Consider the following 27804-nt stretch of genomic DNA (forward strand, 5'->3'; position numbering starts at 1 on the left):
TAACTGCGAGATCTGCAGAGCACAATCAACCTCTTTATATGGCTTTTATAGATTGCGAAGAGGCATTTGATTCAATAGAGATACCGGCAGTCATAGAGGCATTACGTAATCAAGGAGTACAGGAGGCATACGTGAATAGCTTGGGAAATATCTACAAAGATTCCACAGCTACCTTGGTTCTCCACAAGAAAAGTAAAAAGTTACCTATTGAGAAAGGAGTCAGGCAAGGAGACACAATCTCTCCAATGCTATTCACTGCATGCTTGGAAGAAGTATTCAAGCTATTGAACTGCGAAGGCTTAGGAGTAAGGATCGACGGCGAATACCTCAGCAACCTTCGGTTTGCGGATGACATTGTCCTGTTCAGCAACCCTGGGGGCGAATTGCAAGAAATGAATGAGGACCTTAACAGAGAAAGTGTAAGAGCGGGGTTTAAGATTATTATGCATAAGACAGATAATGTTGAATAGTCTGGCAAGGGAACAAGAGTTCAGGATCGCCAGTCAGCCCCTAGAGTCTGTAAAGGAGTACGCTTACCTAGGCCAATTACTCACAGAGGGCCCTGATCATGAGAAGGAAATTTACAGAAGAATAAAAATCGGTTGGAGTGCATACAGCAGGCATTATGAAATCCTCACAAGGATTTATCACTGTCGTTGGAAAGTGTACATCCATTGCATTCTACCGCGCAGGGAACGATAGAACAAAAAAAAATGCTATGCGTAACGTTAAGAGACAGAGAGAGAGCAGGATCAGAGAACAAACTGGGATAGCCGATATACTGAATGACATGAAGGGAAAGAAAATGGAACTGGGCAGGTCATGTAATGCGTAGATTAGATAACCGGTGGACCATTAGGGTTACAGAATGGGTGCCGAGGGAAGAGACGTGTAGTCGAGGACGGCAGAAAATTAGGCGCGGTGATTAAATTAGGAAATTCGCCGGCGCAAGTTGGAATCGGTTGACTCAGGACAAGGGTAACTGAAGATCGCAGGGAGAGTCCTTCGTTCTGCAGAGGACATAAAAACAGGCTCTTGATATGAAGACGAAGTTAATAAAGGGAAGGTTAATTTATACAAAGTTAATTAATATAGACACTCAAACCCACCACCATTGGCATTAATTAGGGCGGAGTTAATTAAGACACAGTCACTTAACGTAGAGTTAATCAGAACACTCGAAGAGAGGGCCTTCGGTGGGAGAGAAAACAAGCTACAGACAGTAACAATTAAAACATTAGAATGAAAATGTCAAGCGATGTAATCAATGTTTCGTTAATAAGGAAACTTTCTTTGCTTAGTTAATAATCAGTTAATAATCATTGCTTCGTTAATAAGCAAAAAATTACTTGGGAGGTCGCTTTCGGCAAGTAGCTTTTTTTTATTTTGTTAATGCTTGTTCGCAACTTACTGGGCGTACTTCGGTTGAGTTTTTTCAATGATATCTGCCCTTGAAAGAGGAATATAGACTCAAATAGTTATCTCCTTAGACTCCGAGGTTATCTGATCTCTCTCGCTCAGTCTTTCTGTTTCTTTGCAAGTCTACCTCTTGCTTGCCCGTATTCTTCACGATATGTTTACGGCTATCCACGCACATGTCGCTGTTCACGATGTATCGGTACCTTACATCAGTAGGCTCGAAGTGATGCGCGACTCGAAACATTTTCACTCCACGCAGTTGATCGCAGCGCTGCCCCTTGTCAGAAGAAGGTTTACGCTACTGCAGAATTGCCGTGGAGCGTTGGTGAAGTTTATCGAACACTCCCGTCGTCGGGGAGCGCTGCATATACCCTCTCGAGTTAAGGTGGAGTGTTGAGTGGAGGAACGTTCTAGAATACAGTGGTTAGCCTTCTAACCGTAGACGTGCCGACTTCCGCAGACGTGATAAAACTGCTGATCCAGGAATACTACAAATGACCAGTTTTTTTGGCTCGCGTCCGTTTTCTGAGTAAGGCTTGCCCGAAATAGACAGAATGCTAACGCGTTCCTGTCAATAAAGAAAAGACGGAAAGAGAAAAGGACTGAAGATGCTATTCCCAGGAAGCATCCCTAAACATCACCCGCTAGAGGTAACCATCGTGGTTCGTTGCTTTTCTCGAATCTCCTTTCGCACTTTTGCTCACCGCCGCATACGAAGCTCTCGTCCAGAGCGGCCTGCAAGAACAATCTCACGCAAGACGTATTGCGTGGTTCGAGGTCCGAGCAGCGCTTCCAAAACGAGGCGCCTCGGGGTCTGCGGATCTTCGCCGGGCCTAATGGGTGCCGGGAATGCGCGGCTATTTTTCACGGTAGCGCTCCGCCACTTGGAGATGCGCCCGCCGTGGTGCAAGTATACGGGCTCTAATGGATTCGGCTCAGTGAGCCTTGGCACCTCGCCGATGTCGGACGACAAAATGCGATAAGGAGCGCAGACCGCAATGCCACGGGGACGATAATGAGACGGGTTTCGGCAGCAAGAGGGTGGTTAAGGTGCGAATAGCGGAAACATAAGGTTTGTAGAAGGTTACGTTTCCTAATTAGCAACATCGCTGTAGAATGGCACCACGCCCCACTAGAAAGAGATTTACGCAGTCTACAAAATTCCTACGAGTAGTCAACGCTATTGTGCTTCCATACGTTCCTGCTTTATTGAAATAATTATTTTGGCTGGACACGGAGACCCTTAGCTATTTCTCTTGTATTTCCTGCTCGCTTTTCCTATTCATCATCATCACCACCCCCACCACCCCCACCACCACCACCACCACCACCATCATCATCATCATCATCATCATCATCATCGTCATAACCATACATCATATTAAGTCCGCTTCAACACGAATGAGTTCCCTAGCGATTTGCAATTAGACGGCTTGCGCCTGTGGACATCTACACATTTCTCAAATTTCCTAAGTTCACCACACCACCTAGTACAAATTTGCCGTCCTTTCCTCGATATTTTAAAACTAAATATATGCCTGATGCGTGAGATTGGGTAGCTTCAAACACCTGCATTTACGCCCCGGTTAGCCTTTTGCCTATATATACCCACCTACATCGCACTTGAAGTGTCCATCCGTTAGTCAGACAGTTACCGCGCTTTTTCTCTACCGAATGCGACGAAGTGTGATCAAGTGACGAAGATGCCGAAGCTGGATAAAGCTGAAGGTTTGCCTGAAGTTTATTCTCAGCGTTCGGAAAGGACTGCGCTGCAATGAAGTATAAAGAACACGAATCACGAAGCTGAGAAATTGAGCGAGTAAAAACATTTTTTTTTGCATCAAGCTTTTTGTTTCCTTATCTCCACATTTGGCAACCTTGATTTTTTCGTATTCAGCTACTTTATAAATCTAGTGCGCGCGCAATAAACCTTCGTTTATAATTGATACGGTCTGACTTTCGAAACGTGTGACAGGGAAGCATGCCACCCGTCTATTTTTTTTATTTATATAAGAATTAACATAGGAGTTGTTGTCGCCGTTTTCTAGCGACGGCTACCATTTCTCACTTGGTTAACAATAGTGTAAAGCTTAAAAAATAAAATAAAAAGTAGAAAGCTATACTGACTTGGAAAGCATATATAGCGCCAGTGAACAAGGACAGAAGGGAGACGAGACCACAATGCGCTAACTTCAACAACTTTATTTTCAGGAAACAACCACCTATTTAACCCATGCGCATTGGCGCTACCTCACCCAAATTTTAACCATCCAAGAAAGCGGTCTCCTTATCTAACAAGTCGACCGAAGGGGCACTAGCACACGTATCGCTATTCTGACAGATAACCTAAGCCACAATAATCTCTGGCACATCTTTATCTTTGTGCTTCACAAGAACCCGGCAGGACCCATACACCGGCACACAGTCGCATTCCTGACAGTGAGTTGACAGATGACCGTATTGCTTATTGTCAACTAACTGTCAATTCACTGTCAGGAATGCGGCTGTGCGCCGGTGTATGGGTCCTGCCCGGTTTATTTATTTATTTATTTATTTATTTATTTATTTATTTATTTATTTGTTTGTTTGTTTCGGAATACTGTCAATCCCTTCTTGGGATTTTTTACAGGAGAGGGCAATAACATACATATACAGGTTCAGTGCTAATATATACATTTTTTTAGAGTCAAAAATAAAGGAAAAACATGCAATACACATGACGATAATAAATAAAACTGATGATGGCACTTGAATACAATAAATACACTGAGAGAAACACTAATATAAGATTATGTACAAGGTTATGCTGAGAGGAATGTAAGCACAGAGCTCTCAGCGAGGGTAAGAAATTTGTCTGTGGTGCGCTAGGCCATGACTGATGGATGCAAGCGATTCCAATCTAGGAAAACTTGTCGAAAAAAAGAATATCGGAAAGTATTACTGTGACAGAAATATTTTTCAAGGGTGAGTGCATGTTGTGACGTGTTAGTGTTGTAGTGTTTATACGAACAAAGTCTGTGGGAGGCATCTTTAATGCAATATTAAGCAGTAAATACAAAAACTTTAGACGGTGTAATTTAGCACGGCTGGACAACGTGTGAAGCCCAGCTGTGAGTAAAAGATCTGTGGCTGAATGCATGCGTCCTATAGCAGTTGAAGATAAAGCACACGGCTTTCCTTTGAACCCTTTCGAGTGTTTTAACGTTGTTTTTAGCGTGGAATAACCAAGCTGTGTTAGCGTATTCTAAGACCTAGCGTATCCTTCTATATTTAGATTGCACCAAATACTTTCGACGTTCGTTACATCAGGCATAGGCATGAAAGATAAATCATCGCTCAAGATAATAGCCACACCCCCGCCTCTCGATGCTCTATCTTTGCGCAGAATAGCATAACCTGGCGGAACAACTTCATTATCCGAGGCCTTGGAGCAGCGGCGTAGCAATAGGGGGGGCTGGGGGGCCGTGGGCCCCGGGTGCAAGGTGCCAGTGGGGGGGGGAGGGGGGGGGGTGACCGAAGACCTGTGGGCCCCGGGTGCCAGACGACCTAGCTACGCCACTGCCTTGGAGTGAAGCCACGTTGCGGATATAGTGACCACATCCGGACACAGTGCTATCAAAAAAGCTTCCAGACTTTCCACTTTGTTGACAAGACTTCGTGCGTTTAGGTTCAAAAGGGTTACTTTTGATATGATCGCGTTGTTCTGCGGTCTGAGCTGGACTTTTCGTCGTTTCTTGGGTTTTATCGCAACCATATCGTCGCTATCTGCGTCCCATGTAAAAAGGCGACCAGCTATGCGAACTTTATCGGAAGTTAACATCACCTTCTCTTTCCGGTCCCGATTTTCCTTAGTTTTCTTCCAAAGCTTTCTTCCTTATGTCACGAACTTTGCGTGAAAAATCTTCACCAATAGAATATCTGGTATTGTTCAGTTTCTTGCAATTTTGAAGGATTTTCGCTTTGTCTCTGTAGTCATGCAACTTAAAAATGACCGGTCTAATATAAGTCTCGTCATCTGGTTTTGGCCTACCAAGTCGATGAATTAGATTTATTCCCGGAAGGTCAACATCAAGAATGTATTTCAGAATTCCGTCTACGACTGCCTCCTGAAGCGTTTCAAAGGATTCTTCCTCAGGTTCACTCAAGTCGTAAACAATCAGATTGCACCGACGACTCCTATTTTCTTGCGAAGCACAATGATAAAGATGTGCGAGAGATTATTGAGGCTCAGGCTATCTGTCAGAATATATTGATACGTGTGCTAGTGCCCCTTCGGTCGGCTTGTTAGAAAAGGAGATCGCTTTCTTGGATGGTTAAAATTTGGATGAGGTGGCGCCAATGCGCATGGCGTAAATAGGTGGTTGTTTCCTGAAAATAAAGTTGTTGAAGTTAGCGCATTGTGGTGTCATCTCCCTTCTGTCCTTGTTCACTGGCGCTGCATATGGTTTCCAAGTCCGTTTACCAACACGCCCAACAAATCGCAACGAGAAAGCTATACACATGCGCATGCGCCGATTAACGTTACCCTCCTCTTCTCATCTCTTTCCTTTTTATTTATATATCCCCAATTCTATTTCCCAAGTGCAAGAGCAGTAAACAAGGATCACCTATGGTCAACCATGCGCGCCTCTTCTCTCTCCCTCTCTCTCTTCTCAAGTGTTACTCGACGAAGTGTTTCTAGAAGGCACGTTGTTTGTCAAGCACGTTTAGCCTCGCGTTCCGCAGCCCGTACCGCTCACCCTTGAAGAGCGTAACGAAGCTGTGCGCGCTGTTTTAGACACGAGGTCGAAGCGAACGTGCCAGCTCCCTGGTTGAGAAATGACAGAGGCGTCGGCAGACGCCCCTTTGCGTTTCCCTATAGCCCATACAAAGACGGTACCATCGAGGCACCCCATACTGTAGCCGCCGCAGCAGCTTTTGCTGCGGTGCTCATTCAGCTGGCTCGTTTCCAATCCGGCATTCTTCGCATTCTCCGTTTTCTCTCTCTCTCTGAGTCAAAAAAGTCAGGCGCGGAAACACTTAAGCGAGGCCGTCGAAGAAATTCTAAAGCATCGCTTAAGGACAGCGAATTCATTCACAAAGCCTTGTGTTCGGCGTCGCAATGACTGGCGTGTAAGAATAAAAAAAGATTCGTGAGAGCAGGCCTTCTTTCTTTTCTTTTTTTCAGTGCTAGGTCCGTGGCCATCAAAAGCTGTGCATCTCGAGGCAGTGAGCGCAATGCAATGCTTCTTTGGTGATAGGGGTTTTAGTTATTGATACCGACTGCACCGCACCTTGTGTTGCTTTAGGCGTCTTATTCGTGCGCGTGTGGGAAGCGTAATGCTATACCTCCAGCATCCGCGGCCTTTCAACTCTTTGAAAGACTTCCAGCATTTCATCTCCACATTTCCTTCTGAGTTATCGAAGTATTACGAGAAAATATGTATGCATAACTTTTTTTTGTAAATTTCATGAAGTGAAAATGAATAGCCTTCACCAGCACACGACGACAAATATATTTATTTTCATCTGAATGACAAAAGAAGAATCCGTAGACTTCATCGCTACCCTGTGCTCGAGAAGATCCGACCTACTCAACTTGTCTTCAAGTTTGTCCAACAATAAACAAAAGCATGCCCATCTACATCTAAAAATATATATATGTATATGTCCCATGAAAATATATGTAAATTGGCCTACAAGACTGGTGTATTGCGCTTTTTAGAAGGACAGTCCCGATTTCTGAGCAATAAGTCGAATCTCGACTCGACCCAGTCGGCATGGCCAAATGTACCGACTTTTGCTTTTTCTTACAGTATAACTATAAATAAACCAGATTTTCTCTGTAGAATTCCTGATAGCTCGGTTGCACACTCTTTTTCTTTTGGCTTCTGTTGCATCGTCATAAATATAAAGGCGACTTCGTTTTTATCATGGTTGTAGTCATGGTGTAGGCGCGAACGGCTCACAGCACCTCTGTTTGTACTGGTACACATGTTACATATGCAAATTTTAAACCATTCTTGGTGTCATTTGCAACATGGTAGGAACAAAAAAAAAGAATTTGCAGCTTTGTTGCATGTACACATTGACGACTCCTGGCACTGACGCGGTTAGTCATTGGTAGGAAAAGAAAGAAAGAAAGAAAGAAAGAAAGAAGGAAAGAAGGAAAGAAAGAAAGAAAGAAAGAAAGAAAGAAAGAAAGAAAGAAAGAAAGAAAGAAAGAAAGAAAGAAAGAAAGAAAGAAAGAAAGAAAGAAAGAAAGAAAGAAAGAAAGAAAGAAAGAAAGAAAGAAAGGAAGTTATGCCGATTTAAAGCCGGTTTAAATCAATGTGAAGCAACGCTTTATTGAAGCAGTAAATTAAATCCTGCACAACTAACAGCAACGCGTACAATTATGTTTACTTTCATTCTATGCAACATGTAATCTGGTGAAAAATTTATATTTACCTCACAAGAAGGGTGCAACGTTATTCGCACGCAATTTCAATATTTATTCCCGACACAGCTCTCAAGCTGCGCCCCAATAGAAACACCACATCGGAAGCGCATGGCTCACATGTACGCTGAGCGAAGTTTAGAAATGGTGGTCCTGTCGCTTGGTTCCTTTAGGAGGCTTTCATTGCAACACTGCCTCGCCGTCTAGAGTATTGCGAAGCTAACTTGTAAAGCGCACGTAATTGCTGTCTGCTCATTAGCGGTGATGAAATGCAACGCAGCTTCGAAATTTAGTTTGCCATCCTCCACGCGAACAATCCCTCGAAGATTCAAGATGTAACATTATGTTAAACCGCACTAATTACATGCCACCAAACAGGTAAGCGTGAAGGCCACAAACCGCACAAAAATACTTTTTTTCAAAGCTCGGAACTAATTGCGCTCTCGGAGCTCCTGTGCAGTCTATTATTCTCGTTAGCCACCGTTCGTATACTTCTTTGCACCAGTTTCTATAGGCATGCTATTTACCGCTAGTGCAGAGTTGTTTCGACACTGCTGTTGCTACAAAGAGGCTGGCTTGCTGACATCTTTGCAAGCGCCCGTGGTTCGATGTTCCAAAGACGTTAGTTGCACTCCCTTCATGAGCATATATATATATATATATATATATATATATATATATATATATATATATATATATATATATATATATATATATATATATATATATATATATAATTCGTATTTGTCTTCCAGCTCCCCAAGCATAGGGTAGCAAATCCGAGTTTGTTTTTTGGTTAATTTCCCTGACTTCCATCCTTTTTCTTTTTTTCGTCTCTCTCGCTACCTTTAAAAACACAGGGTTTGTCCGGCACGAACGCGATAACGCTAGAAGTCGCTCTATTTGACCGATCACGTCGATGGCCAACCACTCTCGGGAGAACTCGTCTCTGGGTTCTTGGACTAAAGCATACTGTGCGACTGTAATTACTAGGGCTGTCCTAGCCCCTTTACAAAGCACTCGAATTCACACGTGCCTGTGGAAATTCTACAATACGATGGACTTGCAATGCGTCCCTTTCTCCTGCCCGCGCCACCTCAAAAGTGCAGAGTAGTAATACGCTAGAGTTAGCTCGCAACCGGGACACTCCCACCTTCCAGAGTAGGCTCTCAGACCTTACCCACCCCCACCACCTTTCTGTACAAGATTTTCTTCCTCTTTTTCTATTTTTCTTTCCGAACCGCGACCACACCATGGTTGCATTACAGATTCATGCATTACAGATGCATTACAGATTCATCGACAGCACCGAACACCGCGATTATACTAAACCGCCAAGTTCTCCAGTTCTTTCATTCTGGCTATTCTTTTTTAATATTCTAGTCACCGTCTCCGGTGTACTAGCGTAAAAAGAAAAAATTAAAAGCGCCTCCTTTTTCGCTAGCCTTTAACCGCTTCAAAGCAAAAAGGGCAAGAGGTGAAAAGAATAGTAAGAGGGCAATTAATCGTCATTTTACTCAATGAACAAAAAGGAGAGGGCTTGATTGATTGACTGATTGATTAATTACCTAATTAATTAATTAATAATTGATTGATTGATTGATTGCCTGATTTACCGATTGATTGATTGATTGATTGATTGATTGATTGATTGATTGATTGATTGATTGCCTGATTTACCGATTGATTGATTGATTGATTGATTGATTGATTGATTGATTGATTGATTGATTGATTGATTGATTGATTGATTGATTGATTGATTGATTGATTGATTGATTGATAAGCACTCTTCCTCATCCGTCTCTTTCGCACTCGTGCCTGGCCAATCATGTCATCTGTCATGGCAAGGGCGCTAATATAGTGGATCGGCGCTGAGGATGGCTCCGCGTTCCTCAGATGGAGCAATCTGGCCGCTCCGATTTGGAGAGGAGCTTTATATTCTGTGGGCCGTGGCCTCTCAGCTGCCGCCAAGGTTGGCTCAGTATATCCACCTGAAAAGCACAGACCAGACGAGTTCCGCGGGCGTTTCGCTGCCCGGACCCTTTGCTCATAAGAAGACTCGGCTTTCGAACAAAGTCGCATTGTTAGCATCGACAGCTTCGTTTACGGTCGCGTTCATAGTTCATAGCTAACGGGCGAGACGTCGACCATTCTAACCGGATTCTCGCAGAACCTGCAAGACATCTTTTCGTTGCTATAGTAAGCGCGGAACGAGAAACAGCTACGATTGTTCCTCAGGCGATTAGGCGAAGGAAAACACGGAATACGCGAAGCCTCCGTGGCCGCCAGTGGCTTCCGGCTTTCTTTCATCGCGCAAAGACGCGTGCGGAAAAGCGTCGCGCGACACTAGCGGAACGCCCCTATTAACCGTCGTGACTAATGGACCACCGCAAGGTCGTGAGAAGCGCTGCTATTTGCGTCACGAGAAGAACCGAAAAAGAAAAGGCGGATGCCAGATAGGAACTAAACTGGTCGCTGTTGCTTGTCTGATCAACTGGTCTGATCGGGGAAGTAGCTAGAGAGCGAAAACAGGAAGCGGACACCGTTTTTATTGTCCCGTGTAGTTAGTCGGCCGGACACTGGTGCAGCCTTGAAACGCGAGAGTTCCAGTTCTGCATTGACTGGTTTCTGCGCCGGAAACCGTCGCTTTCCGCTGTTGCGAAGCACATACGAATGCCTAACAGCAGTGTAGATGTGAACGCGTTGTACAGGGTGCAATGAGACAGACAAAAAAAGAAATGCTCAGTACATCTCTCGAACAAGAGCACGTCGTCTGTTGTGTGATGGTTTCAGTTCAGAAACATTTCCAAGAAAGCTGATCTGCTTCTTACCCAAACGACACTTTCTCTTTACCAAATAAAAAAGTCAAATACTAAACACAAAAAAAAACTTTTTTTTCTTGGATCAGGTACGCCGTTTGTCCCGTATTGTACTCGCGGTAAAGTTAGTTTCGATAAAGACATCGTACTTATACTGAAGTACATTGAAGCCTTAGTAAAACCCGAACAGAGAAAATACAAGAGGGAGAAGAGGAGATTGTTGTTGGCCGCAGACGCATCTGTAGCCTTACAATACATGGCGGCGATTGCTCCGTCCGAGTGACTCCTTTTTAGGAAGGGAGCGTAGAAGCAGACGACAAGATTAAACAAAGAGCGAAGTGTCTCCCCAATTTTCAGGCTCCGGTGCTGGCTTCTAGTTCACGAGAGAAGAAAACACAAGCAGTCGCTTCACGCACGTGGCATTGTCTAATGGGTGCAGCAAACTGACCGCGCAGACATGGCTCCTAATGTAAATGCCTAAACGGACCCTTAACGAAACGCGAATGCAGAGAATAACAAGAGTGCGAGGAACCGGAGTACAAAGTAGAGACTAAAGTGAGTCCTCTCTTTAAACTGACGTCTTTTCTTTTGGCTTCTCAGTTACTATATAGGCAAGGAAAAATGGAGAAGTCACTTCCTTCGCTCCAGGCCTTGTCTAACGAGAAGTACAAACTGGCTGGCAGGACTGATTCACTTTTGCCTCCTTCCATTCATATGTCGCGTGCCGTGTTCTAAGGTGCGTCTCTTATTGCGTATTTTGACCCAGGTGTTCACACGACGGGCAGACATTGGTGTCGTCAACTGTCACGTCTCGCTTGCTTGCGTTCCTTCCGGAGGAGAAATACAGCAAATTATCGCGGCAGAAAGAGTGCGTTGTGCGATAGTCGCGACATGAACTTCGTTGACGGATTCTGAGGTGCTTTATAGTCCATTTCTGCGTCTATAGCGGGCTCTACGCGGACTCGGCTCCTGACTCTATACGCTGGCTCCAGGACACTGGCTTGTGGAGAAAGTAAAGTGTTTTTGTTGCAATAAATTCTTCCGGAGTACCACTCGCGTTAGCATTTGCTATCAAAAATAGAAAAAAGAAAACATTGAACCGTCTAATTTTTATGTAACCCTACTACTCGATGTTCGATAGGCATTATTCGGTATATATCATAGGTACGTATCACAGGGGTTCAAATGCGGATGTTGGAGCCAGCACGCTTGCGGCAACTGAATTTCACATCGGGAAAAGAGAAATGTGTGTAACAGTACATCCACATCAACGGAAAATGCACGTTATAACGATCAAATAACAGACCCTTACAAGGTAAGAGGAAAATGTACAATTGAAGTAAGTATTGAAAATTCAAAATGACAGCAAACATCAGTTACTGTTCTTAGAGCGCTCCGCGCGCATGTCCGCACTGGAAATGGAGGCTACGATAATGAAAGTTGCCCTTTCAATGCATGCACTGCATGCATGGTATCCACTGTGACAATTTGTGGTTACCTAACGCCCGCAGTTCATGATGTAGCTGCCGATTTCGCTTAACTATATTGATGTAATGGTACAGACCATCAACACGTCGAGGTCTGCGTCCACACGCCAGACGTGTGCGATACGAAGCCTGCACGAGAAATAGTAAACAGAAATCCATTGCTTTTCCACGAGAGCCTCTCAGCCCTCCATCTTCGAAAACATACCTGCAAGTCTACTTTTCGCCAACAATGTTATCTGACGAGAGTTGATCAGTATGCCTTTTGTTGATGAAAGGCGCGTTTATTCTTTGCGGTCCAATTATAAAGGACTACATCAAACAACATTACGTAGAACCTCCCCTCGGGATGTCTAAGTTTGCGTGAGTATACCCCCAAATTTCAGTTGGCTCTCTCGCAAATTTCAAGTTGGCCCATCCCGACATTTCAGGTTGGCCCACCCCCAAATATAATCTGGCCTACCCCCAAATTTTAAGTTGGCTCACCGCTACTATAAGCTTTCCTATGCATTTTCGATAGTGCCTTATGTATTCCTGTGGGTACGCATAAATCGGATCATGTGGGTATTCTCTCTTATCAATGTTTTTTATATCTATTGTTCCTTAGCACTTATAGAGCTACCAAGAATCTTGATTTACACTATTACAACGATTAAACGTCTTTATTTCGCAAATTAAGCATTTTTGTACAGATGCAAGACAATGCTTTTCACGTGATAGACAGGTTTAGCTAGGCTACTCGCCAAAGAATGCTCACGCATTGATAGTGACCCGAAAAAATAAAGCAATGACCATCCAAGAAACAAAAAGGCTTGTTCTGATGAAAACTCAACATCGCGCTGCTGACCGGCTGCTTTGCACACAGGCGAGATGTTGAGAGCTGCTGGTCTCGGTTTAATAGAGCCATCGCTTTAGGAGTCCTTTTTCGTTGTTTTTGTTGTTCCCCAGTATGAAAGTTAAACTTTCCTCAATTAAGAGCCCTTGTGGCGCAATTGCGAACTCTTTAGTCCGATACTCGCTGTCGGCACAGAGGCAGGCTAGCACGTAATCCGGGCATTACGCAGCGCTTCACTTCAACCGATATCAAGCGTGTACTAATGCCAACCAGCGATCTGCAGATGGCATCACCGAGCGATGTGCCGCATTTCCAGAAACTATACAGGCTTAAAATACGGTTACAGCGCGTGACTAATACTGTAAATACACGTGGGGCAATGGTCGAGCTGCAGAAGTTCTCGATGTTTGGAATTATCGCGCCTAAGTGCTAAAGTGTGGCAACCGCGCTAGCTTTCCACTAGCTCGCCTGCAGGCTGAAACTGGAGATGCCGGTAACGGAATTTGGATTAAAAGTGCTTGTTTACCACTCGCACTCTTCACTCCCGTCTAAGTTGTAACTTGACGCTGACGCAGACGAAAGTGAGTCGTTCGTCTCTTCTCGCTCCTAGACCACATGTCGTAGTGCACGAAAGTCTCACCTATTCGCTCACAAAGAGTGACAAGACGAGTTAGACACGCAACAGAAAAAAAATGGCTGTGGCTTAGGTAAGGTTAAGCCCAGGATGCGAAGCATACTAGCCTTTATTTTAGTTGTTGAACCACTGTTTAGCCTGGTGAACTGCTGTTGCTTGGCTATATTTGGTTCGGCTAGACGAAGAAACAACTCATGCATTACTTCTTCGCCTTCAAGAGTGGAACGCGACAGCGTTCCCGTCGACCCGCCAAGGGGTGTAAGACAATGGGCTACAGGGCAGCGACTACGCGCCCCGCATTGGACGCGGTGAGCGTCGAGCAAAGCAGCGTTCGGCGCGGCAACGAAATGTGCGCCTGAGCAAGAGACGCACGCCTTAGAAACAGCGCGTTTCTAAGGCAACACCGCATTCACTAGAGGCGCTTTTGTACCGCTTTGAAGCGTTGTACTCGTGGCTCAGTGGTAGCGTCTCCGTCCCACACTCCGGAGACCCTGGTTCGATTCCCACCCAGCCCGTCTTGCAAGAGTTGAGCCAAAGCCACTTCTCCTCTGTCGTGACGTCACGGTGTCACGTGATTTCATGGTCACCGCCGCGCCTGAGGAGCTGGGTTGAGCCCTCGTAATATGCTTCGCATAAAAAAAATCTGAGGGTACCTAAGCACTTCTTACGAGTTGTGGATGCGAAAGCATCAATGTTCATTTGAACCCCGCTGAGCGGTCCTTCGAGTTATGAAATCCCCGTGGGCAAGCGAGCGAGCTGATACGCTTACCGCGTTTCGATTTCGCCACACCGAGGCGCAGTTAGAACGCAGGCGAGAGCTTACGCGGACAGGGAGCGCAGCATTCAGGATGACACAGGCTTCCGAGAGCGAGAGCAGGGTGACGTGGCGTCTCGGCGATACCCTCTCCCCACGAGCAACACCTTGTACGCTAGCGCTGCAGCAGGTGTTCAGCTGCTCCGTTCCTGTGGTGGAATCAGATGCATACCACCTAATATGGACATGTACGGGTTTACAATCGGAACGCTCGCGTCTCCTACTGCAAGCCGGCCTCCGCTACAGTGTGACAACCAGCTATGACCGCTGGATACATGACAACAGATTCCACAAAACACTGCTTCAATTCATACACAACACAGGCCTCACAGCACACATATAATACACATACACGCTCCAAGAATTATGCCTTAAGGGCAAGCCTTTATCGCAATAAAAAAAAAGAAGAAGGTGTTCCCTTTCGCCCGCTGTGCTCCCTCGAGGCGCGCGCGGGCCGTGGCGTTGCAGCCAATTGGAAATGTTGTGCCCTTTCGCTCCTACAGATGACAGACGCCCACTTTTACACTCAGCGGGCCCATTTGACGCTTTCGCATCAATAACGCGTAAACGGTCACAGCCTTCCTGCGTAAGGCCGTCGCTCGACGAAGCCGATCGGCGCAATGTGACCTGACCGCAGAGCCACTTCTCTTTCTTCCCAGGAGAGGTACGCTGCACCCGTGCACGATTGCGCCACCTAGCTCAGAACAGCTCTTTCCCAGAGTGCAAGAAAATTAAGCGGCTTGTCGCGGCGCTTCTTTACGTTGCACAACGACTCATGCGCGAATTAAAGTAAAAGTAATTGGCTCCCGTGAGCCAGCGAACAGCATACCACGTGAGCACTGAAAAGCCCACCCACACGGTGGACCAAGCGGTGCTGCTAACAATGTCGTGCAAGAGGCGCTTAACCAGCGTCATGGGAGCGTTGCAACTGGCAGCACTTAGGTTCACTGGGCTCTCACGAGAGGGCGTGAGGCTGGTACTAGATGCTGACAAGTGTTTGGTTCCGATGAAAGCGGCGACAGATTTTGGTGCTGCTAATGAAGAAAGAGAGAAATTGGTCAATGAAAGGCGCGGACGCTAACTAGTAACTACTACACAGTCCGGTTGACTTCCCTGCACTGGAAGAAGGGAAAGCAGAGGGGGAAACAAACTAAAAGAAGGAGAGAAAAATCAAGGGTTGATGCGCGCTGCAGTCGCGACGAAATGAAAATTTCTGGCGCTCTGTCAAAGGTGGTCGCTCATTCCGGTTGTCATCAGGAAACGTAGCTGCACTTTTGTGGCCTTCTGCAGCTGTGAAATGCAAGACCACGTTCCTAAAATCTTGCCTGTCCGACAACAAAGGTCTTCCATCTAAATGGTTTAGAGCGGTGCGGCGAACGAGCACTTCATCTTTTAAGGACGAACAGTAGCACAGAATGTGCTCTGCAGTTTCTTCGCGGCCAGAGGTGTTGTAGTCAGACGTTGCTGGAAGTTAACTTAAAGCCTGTAAGATACTTTATGCGAGACACCGGGATGGGATCGGATGGGATCAAGGAGGAGGGAAAGAGATAAGAAGAAGGTAGGGAGGTTAACCAGAATCACGTCCTGTTGGCTACCCTTCCCTCCGCTCTCTCCCTGTTATCGGATGGGATCAAACGGGATGGAATGTAAAAGGATGTCATAGTGTATGGAGTGGAACGGGATAGCATAGAACATTATACAATAAAAACGATAATACGGAACTTCCACGCTACTTTAAGCACTCTGCACAAAACAGTTCAGTCCGCAAACCAGTCCAAAAGGAGTTGAAGGGTGTCCCGACTCAGTATGCCCGCGTAGGAAGTCACACGTGCTCAAAAAAAACCATATTACTGGTTTCGCACAATTACCTGAGGCACCACCACTTGGTCTTTGTCGTCGTCATCATTATTATTATCATCATTATCTCTTATGTGCACTGGACGACGAACGCTTTTCCGTTTGATCTGTGAATACCCCGGCCTCGTGCTAGCTGACACCATTCTATGCCTGGAATTTTCCTAATTCCATCATACGGTCTAGTCATATGCGTCCTTCAGACCAAACATGCCTACACCGCATCAGACTCAACGTCACCTACACGAACTACTTCAAGTGCAGGATTAAATTGACAGACTCGTCAACGTCCTTTAAATGTAACGGCCCTGAATACCTGTAACATGTTCTGTGTGACTGCTACCGCTACGCGTCAGAGAAGACGGTCTTTGAAGGCGGCACTACAGCTGCAGCGGGACTCGAGCTTCTGACTGCGGCACTCGGCCCATGGCAAAGCACCACCTGCGCGCCACGCGCCACGAAGGCGCTGTTGATGTTATTGCGGGTCACGATCCTTAACGAAACTTTGTAAATATCTCTGTAATGTATACACGCGTGTGTGTTTGACTGTGTGAGCTGTTAATTGTTTATCATTGTATACATCATTATCATCACCCAATACCTGGAGCAGCAAGTAGACGAACAGTCAGCCTAACATCTCCAGGATGTCATTAATAGATACCAAGGGAAGGAAAACTGCGCCTTCCTTCCCTTGGTACCTATTCTGCAATTCTACTATAGACCAACGGCTATCTGATCTACGCATTGCAAGGCCTATCCAACTCTATTTATTGCTCCTAATATCAAATAGAATATAAGTCATCCTGGTTCGCTCTCTAATTTACAGCGCTATCTTCCTGTCTCTTATCGTTATGCCTGTCATTTTTCCTTCCATCGCTCGTTGCGTAGTGCTTAAACTTCTCAGACTTCGACTGATAAGACATCTCGAAAGCAGTGTCTAGATGGACAGATGAGAATCTCCCCTTGCTGGCCCCGTATTCACTTTCTCGTGAAGCACGAAATCGGCCGGACCTCGTCGAAGTCAAGGTCTCACGTCCACTCGAAGGATGAACCGACAGCTTGTATAGCCCACACGTCACGAGCTACTCGGTGTAGGACGCTTCGCGGAGCCAATTTCGTGGCCCGCGATCCCCACGGAGCGAATGGCCAAAGGAGCCGTCGTGAGGACTGACTGCTCTGCAGGCCGAATGACCAGCCGAGCGAGAACTGAGATTGATGTACCGCTCTGCGACTGCCAAGAGAGATCTCGCCGTCGGTTTCTTTCCCCCCTCGCGGTGCAATGTTACGCCACTCGCTTGTACCGCGTACACTCCGGCGCATGCTGGCTCCCTATGTATAGGCTGTCCCTGCCCCCGCGGATATTGCTACCGCTTTGGTGACTTCTTTAGATATCTCGAAGCATGCGACGAGCGCTTTTCTCGCTTCTTAACCTCAGCTTCTTCTAGGAGCTGTTTGCTTCTATCGGTCGTTTATCTGTGAATACCACATCCTTTGATCTTCGGAAAGACGTGCGCCGGGGGGCCGCTTGCATCATGATCGCGAGAATGGTCGTGGGCGCGCTCCTCAACATTCGGCGCGAACACACGTGTAATGCCGTTAGCATTGTTAAAATGAACATCGAAATAACATTTTAAAGAAATTTACTACACCTTTCAACAGGACGTGATTGAGAAATGCTTATTCTTTGAGAATTCAGGCTAGACATTCATCTTTAATGAATGTCAACATGCGCATGTGATTGAGGAAAACCAGAAATAAGCAACACCGTGAGATAGATACATAGATAGATATATAGATAGATAGATATAATTAACTGGTAGCTGAAGATGCCAACCCTGCTTCATGCAGGGCTTGTTATTGGGCTTCCTACCTCAGATTCATAAGACGTATTTCGTGTTCGGTGAATAATTAACATTGAGCTAGCAGTCAAATGTACGCGAGAGTATGCAACAAAGCTACGAAGTTTTGCGTATTTTATAGACTTCCTTTGTTGTTATTTCCGCTGCACAGAGGAATACAATTAAGCAAGGAATTCATCGCAAAACGGCCGTGTTTCTCCGGTGTTCTGCACAGTTCGTGCACCACGTAGTATCACAGCAAGGGATCGCTGACACGTTGAATGCATTCAACTACTCCAACACCGAAGAACCGAAAGGTTTACGAGACTTTGCATCTCGTTGCGTTGTATTGACGTTGCCACTCTTGCTTTCCCACCTCGAGTGCCTGGCTCGAGATGGATTAGAGTAGCTGTGCTTTTCTAAAAAAAGAAGACATTAAATGAAAACACTTGCAGCAAAAAGCGCGGACTAAAACTCCTTAACGAGGGAGGTGCTGTGAGCATGGATAAGTCACAAAAAATTTCGGGCGCAGTTCCTCGTACACGGCTGAGACTACCGCCGGAAGAAGTTGCCGCATATAAAGGTCGCGTGAAATGACGAGACGAGCGTCTGTGAGTGTTAGTACCGACAAAACACATCAAAGGCGCAGCCGGGGACTAATGAGCAGGCATTGAAGCTATTCTTTCTCAACCGTACTCGCTCACTAATAACGCGTGGTGCTGTCAGGCATTGCTAGCTTCAGTTGATCTGTGTTGAGCTCGTAAACCTGTTCACGCTTAGAAACACCTCACAAATGGTCATCCTTTCTTCTTTCTTCTTTTATGGAACTGTTAGCTTCACCGATTGGTTCGTTAACAAACGCCGACTGTAGAAGTTTATGGCGTGCACATATCCACCTAAATATTCACAAAAAATGTATACAATATGCAGACAAGCAACCCAACGTGAAGGACTACACCAAGACCCTCGGAAAGACGTCGAGAGAGTCACTGGTGGTGTATACGGAGGCATTAGCGAAGCAAAAAACAACTAATAAACGTAACAACGCCTCCTTGCTAACCTCAACATAAATACTATTAATCATGTAAACAGATGAGAACAGTGCAGCACGAGACATGATACATTCTTGTATGCGTGTGTACAGCCCTGCGGACTCGCTCTGAGCCTACATGGCAGATGAGCCGCCACTTCCACAAGGCTGCACGATTTTATCGGGGCCCAGCCAGACCTTGCACCCGTCAAGGCGCTGTTCGTAAGTTGATGAATGCAGGCTACGGTTCACTTCAGGATGCGCGCTAGTCTAGCTTCTGTGGGAGCGAGCTAATAAAACTTCGTCGCGATAGCGCGTTGGATAAACACACGACCAAGATCCGAGACGAGGATTCGAGCACCCAAGGCTATCAAGGCCTTACTTAACCTCTTGCCGAAGAATAAAAAAGAACGCGCTGAATGACAAGCAAGAAGCATCATGTCGGAGCTGCTGAGTAGCTATTTACACTCAACCATAAAAGAACGTGCGTGACCAGTAGTTCATTATAAGCCCAGGTTATTTATTACGATTACCATGAAAGACAGTTACGTTTGTGAGAAATTTAGGAAAGGCGCTAGGACTTCCATGCGGAAGTAGTTAAGTACTGGTAGAGAGGAGTGCCGCCTGAGAGGAACCAAGAAAACCAAGGCGCTAACTCTGGTAACTGCACGAATGGCTCCCGCAATCAAGGTCATTGACATTTCTCCCGCCGTCAACCAATAGGGCATAGCCGGCACTTTCTTTAGATGATTAAGTACCGTGCGCCTGACGACAAGTGTACTAAAGGGACCCGACATGCGAACCAAAAATAAGCCCCGAGAAAATTTATGCCGTTAATTCCTTGCCGACACTTGGAAGACTGTGCTCAATATTATATGAGGCCCCAGCAGCAGATATGACTCACTAAAGCGGTGGCAATGTCCCCACCTTTGTCGCGCCCAAACATCGAGTGATCTTTCAACCGACAGGAAGACATCGCATTTGCATTTCTAGCGTCTCAAAAAAAAATCATGGGCTCACTAACGCCGCGCGAAGCGCACGCTTGTTTGAACGCAAGCACGCTCGATATATATGGCTGTAATTCGTTCCTCGGCAAACACGTTGGTCGTTTCATCTTTCTCTCCGCAGAAAAGTGAACCTTGCTGCTACTGTTCTATTGCTTACAGCCATCGCTTGCTTACACAGGGCCATCTGAGGAATAGTACATTTCCTCCAAGGGTTCATTAAACACGCAAACCAAACAGTGCACCCGGATAAAGATATGCAACCCGTGGCTTCCCGGAGTTTCCGACAGATAAGCTCTCTCTGGCGTTCCTAGTCAGCTAATTAGGCATTTCTGATCGAGAGTCATGCCGATAGGTTCGAGTGCTGTTTGTTTTTCTGCGTAGACGAGCCTACGAATTATTTTTACTCCTACCACAAACTGTAGCGTTCTCTGACTATATCTTTGAAGTAAAGGCATAACACGTCATTATTAAGTCTTAAATGCCTTGCGTAGCGTCCCAGCCTAAGCGATCTTCAGAAATAAGGGAGTGGGAGTATATATACTTCTTTTTTCGGAGCTAAGCTTACTTTTTTCCGAAGAAGCACAGCGTGGGTCGTAAATATTACGTAAAAAGCAAGAGCGACTTCTCTACACGTCCACGCAAATAACCATATCCAAGTACAACTCGCAGAGTAGCAGATACATTTTGGAGGAAACTTCGGTAATAAAGAGTAACAGACGGCTGCAGCAATAGTTGAATTAAGATCTAGGAGACAGGCATTTGCTTTATCTCTAGGCTATCCTTTTTGTCCTTCTTTTCCCTTACCCTTTCCTCGTTTCGGGGTAGCAAACCAGACGCTGTTCTGGCTAACCTGCCTACCTTTCCCACTCCGATTTTCTCTCTCTCTCTCTCTCTCTCTCTCTCTCTCTCCAGGGAACAGACAGAATGAAGGCCCTTTCGTTAGGACAATAAAATACCTTAAGATCATATGGTTAGCCAACACGAACGTAAAAAAAAAAGGCCGAGAATAACAAAGCCGAAAGGTACAGATAACGCGTTTGTTGGCGCCCACCATAGGGGCGCTCACCAATTCGTTCACCGATACCAGTTAGCAGAGCGTTTACGGTCCGCTCCGCTCAGAACGGCCTATCACAACAATTGGCACGCAGCCGCTCAGCAAAACGCTACCGGCAACACCGACGCGCGTGCGCACAGCACACATAGCGGCAGCGGAACGTGGGACGCTGACCACGTTCCGCTAGGAACCTGATTTAGCGGTGCGTCAGGGGGCGTGTAGATGCTTTCGTAATCGTTTCACCGCCAAGCTGAGAGCACGTCAGTGGCGTCTCTGGAAGACGCTCTTGTTAGATAAGCGAAATCAATGCACTCTGTGCAGCCACCGGTGCGCGTGAAACGTGTGCGGAGCGGAGCGCAAGCAAACGCTCTGCTAAAACTGTCTACCAAACGCTTACGCTAGAACTGCCGCAGAACACCGATGGTAAGTGTTTGCGACAGCACTATATGGTGCGAAAATATGGAATAGTAGGCGTTTTGATGTCAATATATTTCGAATCAAAACGTTTTATCGTACCTGTACATGTTTAATAACAAGCATCTTACTTTATTTATCTGTTCTGCTGTTTGCCTTCAATTTCAAAGATTTATTAGCTTTTATTTTATATTGGAGGGCACGGCATCTGGCCTGCGGACAGCATGGCTCACCCGCTGCTGCTGTTTGTGCAGGTTCTGCCGTGGATTTTGCATGCAACGCCCACCCCGGTATCAACGACCAACATCACCGTGATACAACCATTGATGCTTTGCGCGGGCCACGTTACAAGCAACAGCACATTCAAGGGATATCGACCACGAGGTGTGACGTCACCAGCAGCCGATCTACTTAAGGAACGACGCGACACCGACCAGATCAGAGGGCACGGCATCTGGCCTGCGGACAGCATGGCTCACCCGCTGCTGCTGTTTGTGCAGGTTCTGCCGTGGATTTTGCATGCAACGCCCACCCCGGTATCAACGACCAACATCACCGTGATACAACCATTGATGCTTTGCGCGGGCCACGTTACAAGCAACAGCACATTCAAGGGATATCGACCACGAGGTGTGACGTCACCAGCAGCCGATCTACTTAAGGAACGACGCGACACCGACCAGATCAGAGGGCACGGCATCTGGCCTGCGGACAGCATGGCTCACCCGCTGCTGCTGTTTGTGCAGGTTGGTTCCCCATCCACAGACTGCTGTTACCATAGTGACAATAGATTTTTAGTTGTCCTGCCGTGCCCTGGTAGGCTTCATTGCATTGCTATTGACTGTTGGTCCGTGCTGATGCTGTTGATGTCGGGAGACATAGAAGAAAACCCCGGGCCTAAGACAGCTGAACTGTTACAGACGATTATTGATAATCAAGCCGCGTCTGACTGCCGGTTGACTAATATCAGCAAGGATATTGGTCAACTTAATGAAAAGACTGATAGACTGACTGATTCCTTGGCAGTGATACAAGAATTGAACAAAAGAATTGAATATCTTGAGGTAACAGTTCAGCAACAGGCCAGGAAACTGACTGAATATGAAAACTATAGTCGTCGTAACAATCTGCTGGTTTTTGGTGTTTCTGAAAAAATCGGCGATTCAGAGACGGAGTTAAAGGCAGCTGTCATAGATAAAATTTTTCACGATACGCTGGGAGTTGAAGTAAAAACCGTCGAAAAAATTCATCGTATAGGGAAAAAGAACAAAGAACGACCTAGGCCAATTATTATGAAATTTTATGACAGCAGAGAAAAGCAACAAGTGCTAAAGAACTGCAATAAACTGAAAGGACAATCGGTTAGTGTAAGCAATGATTATGCAAAGGAAACGGTAGCGGTGCGAAGGAAGTTGTGGGAAAGTGCCTCTGCTGAAAGGGCGCAGGGCAAGAAAGTCTTTTTGATCGACAAGCTCAAAATAAATGACAAGTTATACACATGGGACAACGAGAAGAACGCACGCTCGCTCCTGAACTCCCGAGATAAGTTCAAGCAACGCACTAGAAAAGCAGGCAACTCGCATGATGGCTCTGACACCTCGGATAATTCCGGCGAATCAATGCCTGAACTCACCCCGTCATAGCTACGAATCTTATCTTTGAATGCTCGTAGCCTTTTTAACAAAGTAACCGAATTAGAATATGTATTACTGACAGAAAGTCCACACGTACTCGTCGTAAGCGAAACATGGCTAAACAACGGTGTGCCTAGTCACTGTATGGTACCCCCAAATTACCAGATGTTCAGATGGGACAGGGATACTCGTGGTGGGGGTGTTGCAATCATTGTCAAAAGATCTATAGATGCAGTAACGGTCGAGTGCACTTTGCCTGAAACAGTTTGGTGCAAAATTACTTATGCGAGTGTTACTTACCTTGTTGGTGCAGTGTATAGGCCGCCTGCCACTTCACCAGAGTTTTTGGATGACCTTAATATGTTCTTATGCACTCACTTGAACCGTACCACCAGACTAATAATGACCGGAGATTTTAATTTGCCAAGCATCAACTGGGACAGACTGATACCTGGGAACGTTGAAATTTCTAGTTCCGAAGCACTGCTGCAAATAATGTTTTCGCACAATCTTAAACAAATCGTGGAAGAAGACACGAGGGTAACACTCGAATCCCGGTCACTTTTGGACTTGGTGTTTCTCTCGGGCAGAGTGGGTGACTATACTGTGTCTGTTAAAGACGGGATATCTGACCATAAAATGGTTTCTGTGCACATTCCGATCAGAACAAACACTCGTGGCCAACCCTTTGTACCTGTGCAATTTAAGGCTTATAGGCAGGCAGACGACACATCCATTCAAGATTTTCTAGAAATGTCATATAGTGAATTCGAACTTGCCTGCGATTGTGAACCAGTTGAAGATCTATGGCTACGTTTCAAGAATATCATAAAACATTGCGTTGACAGATTCATTCCAACTCGACAAAAGAAAATAAAACCCCGTAACCCTTGGATTAATCGACCTATTATACACATCAAGCGCAAGATAAAGAGGCTGCGCAGGAGAAAAGACAGCTCAGCTGAGGTATCGAAATTACGAAAGAGTTTAAAAACGGCTCTGATGGAATCAAAAGAGCAATTTTTTAATAAAAAACTATGTAGCTTCGTTAAAACGGCACCTCGGAAGTTTTGGCTTTACCTTAGTGGCAACAAAGAGGAAATAAATAGAATTCAAATTAGTGACAACATAGTAACAGAAAAAACAAAAATAGCAGATCATTTCAATAACTTTTTCCAGTCTGTTTTTTCTAAACCAAGCAATGACGACTTTGACGCGTACCCGCCTTCCTCCCTCTCATGTTCGATGGAAGACCTGGTCGTGACTCAGGCCGGCGTGTTTAATCAATTGTTACTTTTGGATTCTAAAAAGGCTAGCGGGCCGGATGGGATTCCAACCCAGTTTTTAAAGCGATACGCTGAGTGGATATCATTTTTCTTGACAATAATCTTTACAAAGTCCCTACACACTAACTCGTTGCCACAAGATTGGCGGTGCGCAGTCGTAACACCTGTTTTTAAAAACGGCGACCGACTACTCGCAAATAATTATCGCCCAATTTCCCTGACAAGTATCAGCTGTAAACTATTAGAACATATCATAAGTAAACATATACTAACTTTCCTCGAGGATAACGCGTTCTTTTATCAGTATCAGCACGGATTCCGAAGAGGGCTATCTACCATAACACAGCTCATAGAAACGATACATGATTTTAGTTCAGCCATAGATGCCCAAGAACAAATAGATGTCATTTGCGTAGATTTTGCAAAAGCATTTGACAAGGTTCCACACAGTAAATTACTTTTCAAGTTATACAGAGCAGGAATTAGCGAAACCATTCTTAAGTGGATTAAAGCCTATTTGAACAATCGCAGGCAGGTTGTGCATGTGGATGATTGTTTTTCTTCTACACTAGAAGTACTTTCTGGCGTTCCTCAAGGATCGGTTTTAGCTCCATTACTGTTCCTAATTTATATTAATGATATTAACGAGGTTACCGAATCTCCCGTAGAATTGAAGCTTTTTGCAGACGACTGTTTAATTTATTCTCGAATAACACAAGCTACCGACCAAATTAGAATAAACCGTGTCCTTCATTCCTTGCATCTTTGGTGCGAAAAATGGGACATGGAAATTAATTACACAAAATCAACTTTTACGCATATAACTAATAAGAAGACTGTGCAGCTATTTTCTTATAATATTGGAAAAAATAATCTAAAAAATGTTGATACCTTCAAGTATTTAGGTGTTACAATTGCACATAATCTGCAGTGGCATAAACATATTAATAATGTGTGCTCGACAGCTTCCCAAAAACTTTACTTTCTGCGGAAGAAATTGGAACATGCAACAAAAGATGTCAAGCTGATAGCTTACAAAACATTCATCCGCCCATCCTTGGAGTACGCTTGTGTTGTCTGGAGCCCGCACCAAAAAGTCCTAAAAGATAAACTGGAACGAATTCAAAGAATGGCCGCTCGTTTTATTTCGTCAAGATACAGAAGAAGGGATTCAGTGACGGAAATGCTGAACTCATGTGGGCTCGAGTCACTTGAAAATCGAAGGAAAAAATCAAGACTAAAGCTTTTATTTCAAATAATTCAAGGGCACTTTAAGATTAAATCAAATAGATATATTCAGCCTCCGGGAAAACGGAGCGCGAGAACAAACCACACACGATCCATCAAGCCTTACGAGTCACGTGTTGATGCTTTTCGTTTTTCTTTTTTTCCTGATGTGATCGAAATTTGGAATGGTTTGCCTGTTGAAGTTGTCGAGCAATCGGACGTGCACAAGTTCGAACGTTCTATCGACATCTTTTGTCAGGAGCACCCAACTTGATGATTATGATATATGAATTTTGTATGTTGTGCAAAATTGTACATTGTTGTACATTGTATTCCCTCCCTGTAACGACCCTCAAGCGAGGGTCAACAGTATCAATAAATAAATAAATAAATAAATAAATATTTAAGCAGTTGTTTACATGTTACTTGAGGCACTCGGTGTCAAATTCTTGTTAATGTGTAGTATAAAAATGGGTACGCTGACAGTGCACATTTACTCGCCGTGGGCCATATAATAGGTGAAGCTATAGCTTCGGCTATTGGCGCAGCAGTTTTGTGGTGCACCGACTTTAAGTTTTCAATAAAATGTCTGTCGAAAAATGTGTCCTATCCACGCATCTGTCCAACACTCGAGGTCTTTCGCCGCGAAGCAGCTAGTTCGGTAGCGCGCGACTCACCGGCTCCCCAGCGGACGTCGTGCTGCGTGTAGTTGAGCCGGCCGAACACTTCCCGGCAGGGCAGCGTGAGGATCTTGCCGGCTTCCACGGGCGGCCAGCAGTGAATCGAGTCCCACACGGGAGGGCAGCGCGGAGCAGACGACGTCACAGCAGCGGAAACGCTTGAAGACACCAGCGCCTGGGCACCGGAGGCTCCTGCCAACACAAGAAAGGCGAGCGGACGACATTAGCCGCGGCGGCATAGTCCTTTCACCAGATTGATTGATTGATTGATTGATTGATTGATTGATTGATTGATTGATTGATTGATTGATTGATTGATTGATTGATTGAGTTTGACGCCCTCAAGCGGCACTGACTATGAGCAATGCCGTAGTGGAGGACTCCGGATCAATTTTGACCACCTGAGATTCTTTAAGTTGGACATAAATATACGAGCGCTTTGGCATTTCCCCTCCATAAGTATGCGGTCACATTGGCCAAAAATGCAACCGGTGACCTCGTACTCGGCAGCCGCACACCATAGTAACGGCGCCACCGCGATGCGTCACCAGACATACCGACGTGGACATGCGCAACCATGACGAAGTGCTGTACGCTACAAATGCTGCTCCTTCTAAGGCACACGTATTTCGCCAACTTTAGTTTTAGCTGCCGCGCTATTTCGTGTCAAAACTGCAGTGTGTGGCAAGAAACTGCGATCTTCGATGATTGCGCGCATGTAGGGTTTGAATAACGCAGTCATTCAAGTTTGACTTTATCACGAAACTGACCTCGTTAAATTGGAATCGTGGTCGATCGATTCCAACTGTGCCTTTCTGCTTAGTTAAAAAAGGTAACATCGTACGTGCACACGTCATTATCTCCACTGCTCGGTCTTTAAACCTTTTTTTATTATTATTCCCAGCTGAAGCACGTTGCACCCAAAGTATTCAACGAGGCGGGCCGAGCACTGTCCCTCTTGCGAAGGCACTTAGCAGTCCATTTCCGATGGATTAGCTTGTGCGCGCGCACGTGTGTGTGTGTGTGTGTTTGTGTGTGTGTGTGTGTTTGTGTGTGTGTGTGTGTTTGTGTGTGTGCGTGTGTGCGTGTGCGTGCGTGCGTGTGTTGCGTGTGTGTGTGTGTGTGCGTGTGCGTGTGTGTGTGACATAAAATATTAAAATCGCATGCGTTGTTTTGGCAAAAGTGTAACGATGTAGCATGGTCCACCAGTTACAGCTTGCCTACGGCCTTCAACACGTACTTTGAAGTGCCGCTGAAGTTGCCATTTCCGGCAGCCGCAGCAAACCGCGACCGCTGGACTCACCGTATACCAGACGAAGCGAACTAAACCCTCCCCTCCTCACCCACCTCCTAT

At 45.6% G+C, this 27804-nt stretch overlaps 1 protein-coding gene across 1 annotated transcript in view; it reads right to left on the reverse strand.

Annotated features, from left to right (window-relative positions):
* LOC135919429 (corticotropin-releasing factor receptor 1-like) overlaps positions 1-26655 on the reverse strand; it is a gene marked incomplete at its 5' end in the record, with an annotated part of 177790 nt that extends 151135 nt beyond the window's left edge. The window contains one exon of the mRNA XM_065453255.1: positions 26448-26655. Within this exon, the coding sequence (XP_065309327.1) occupies positions 26448-26655 (208 nt within the window). The remainder of the gene's footprint in view (positions 1-26447) is intronic.
* Positions 26656-27804: the final 1149 nt, after the last annotated feature.

Source organism: Dermacentor albipictus, chromosome 1 (genome assembly GCF_038994185.2).
Source record: "Dermacentor albipictus isolate Rhodes 1998 colony chromosome 1, USDA_Dalb.pri_finalv2, whole genome shotgun sequence".
Taxonomy (NCBI): Eukaryota; Metazoa; Arthropoda; class Arachnida; order Ixodida; family Ixodidae; genus Dermacentor; species Dermacentor albipictus.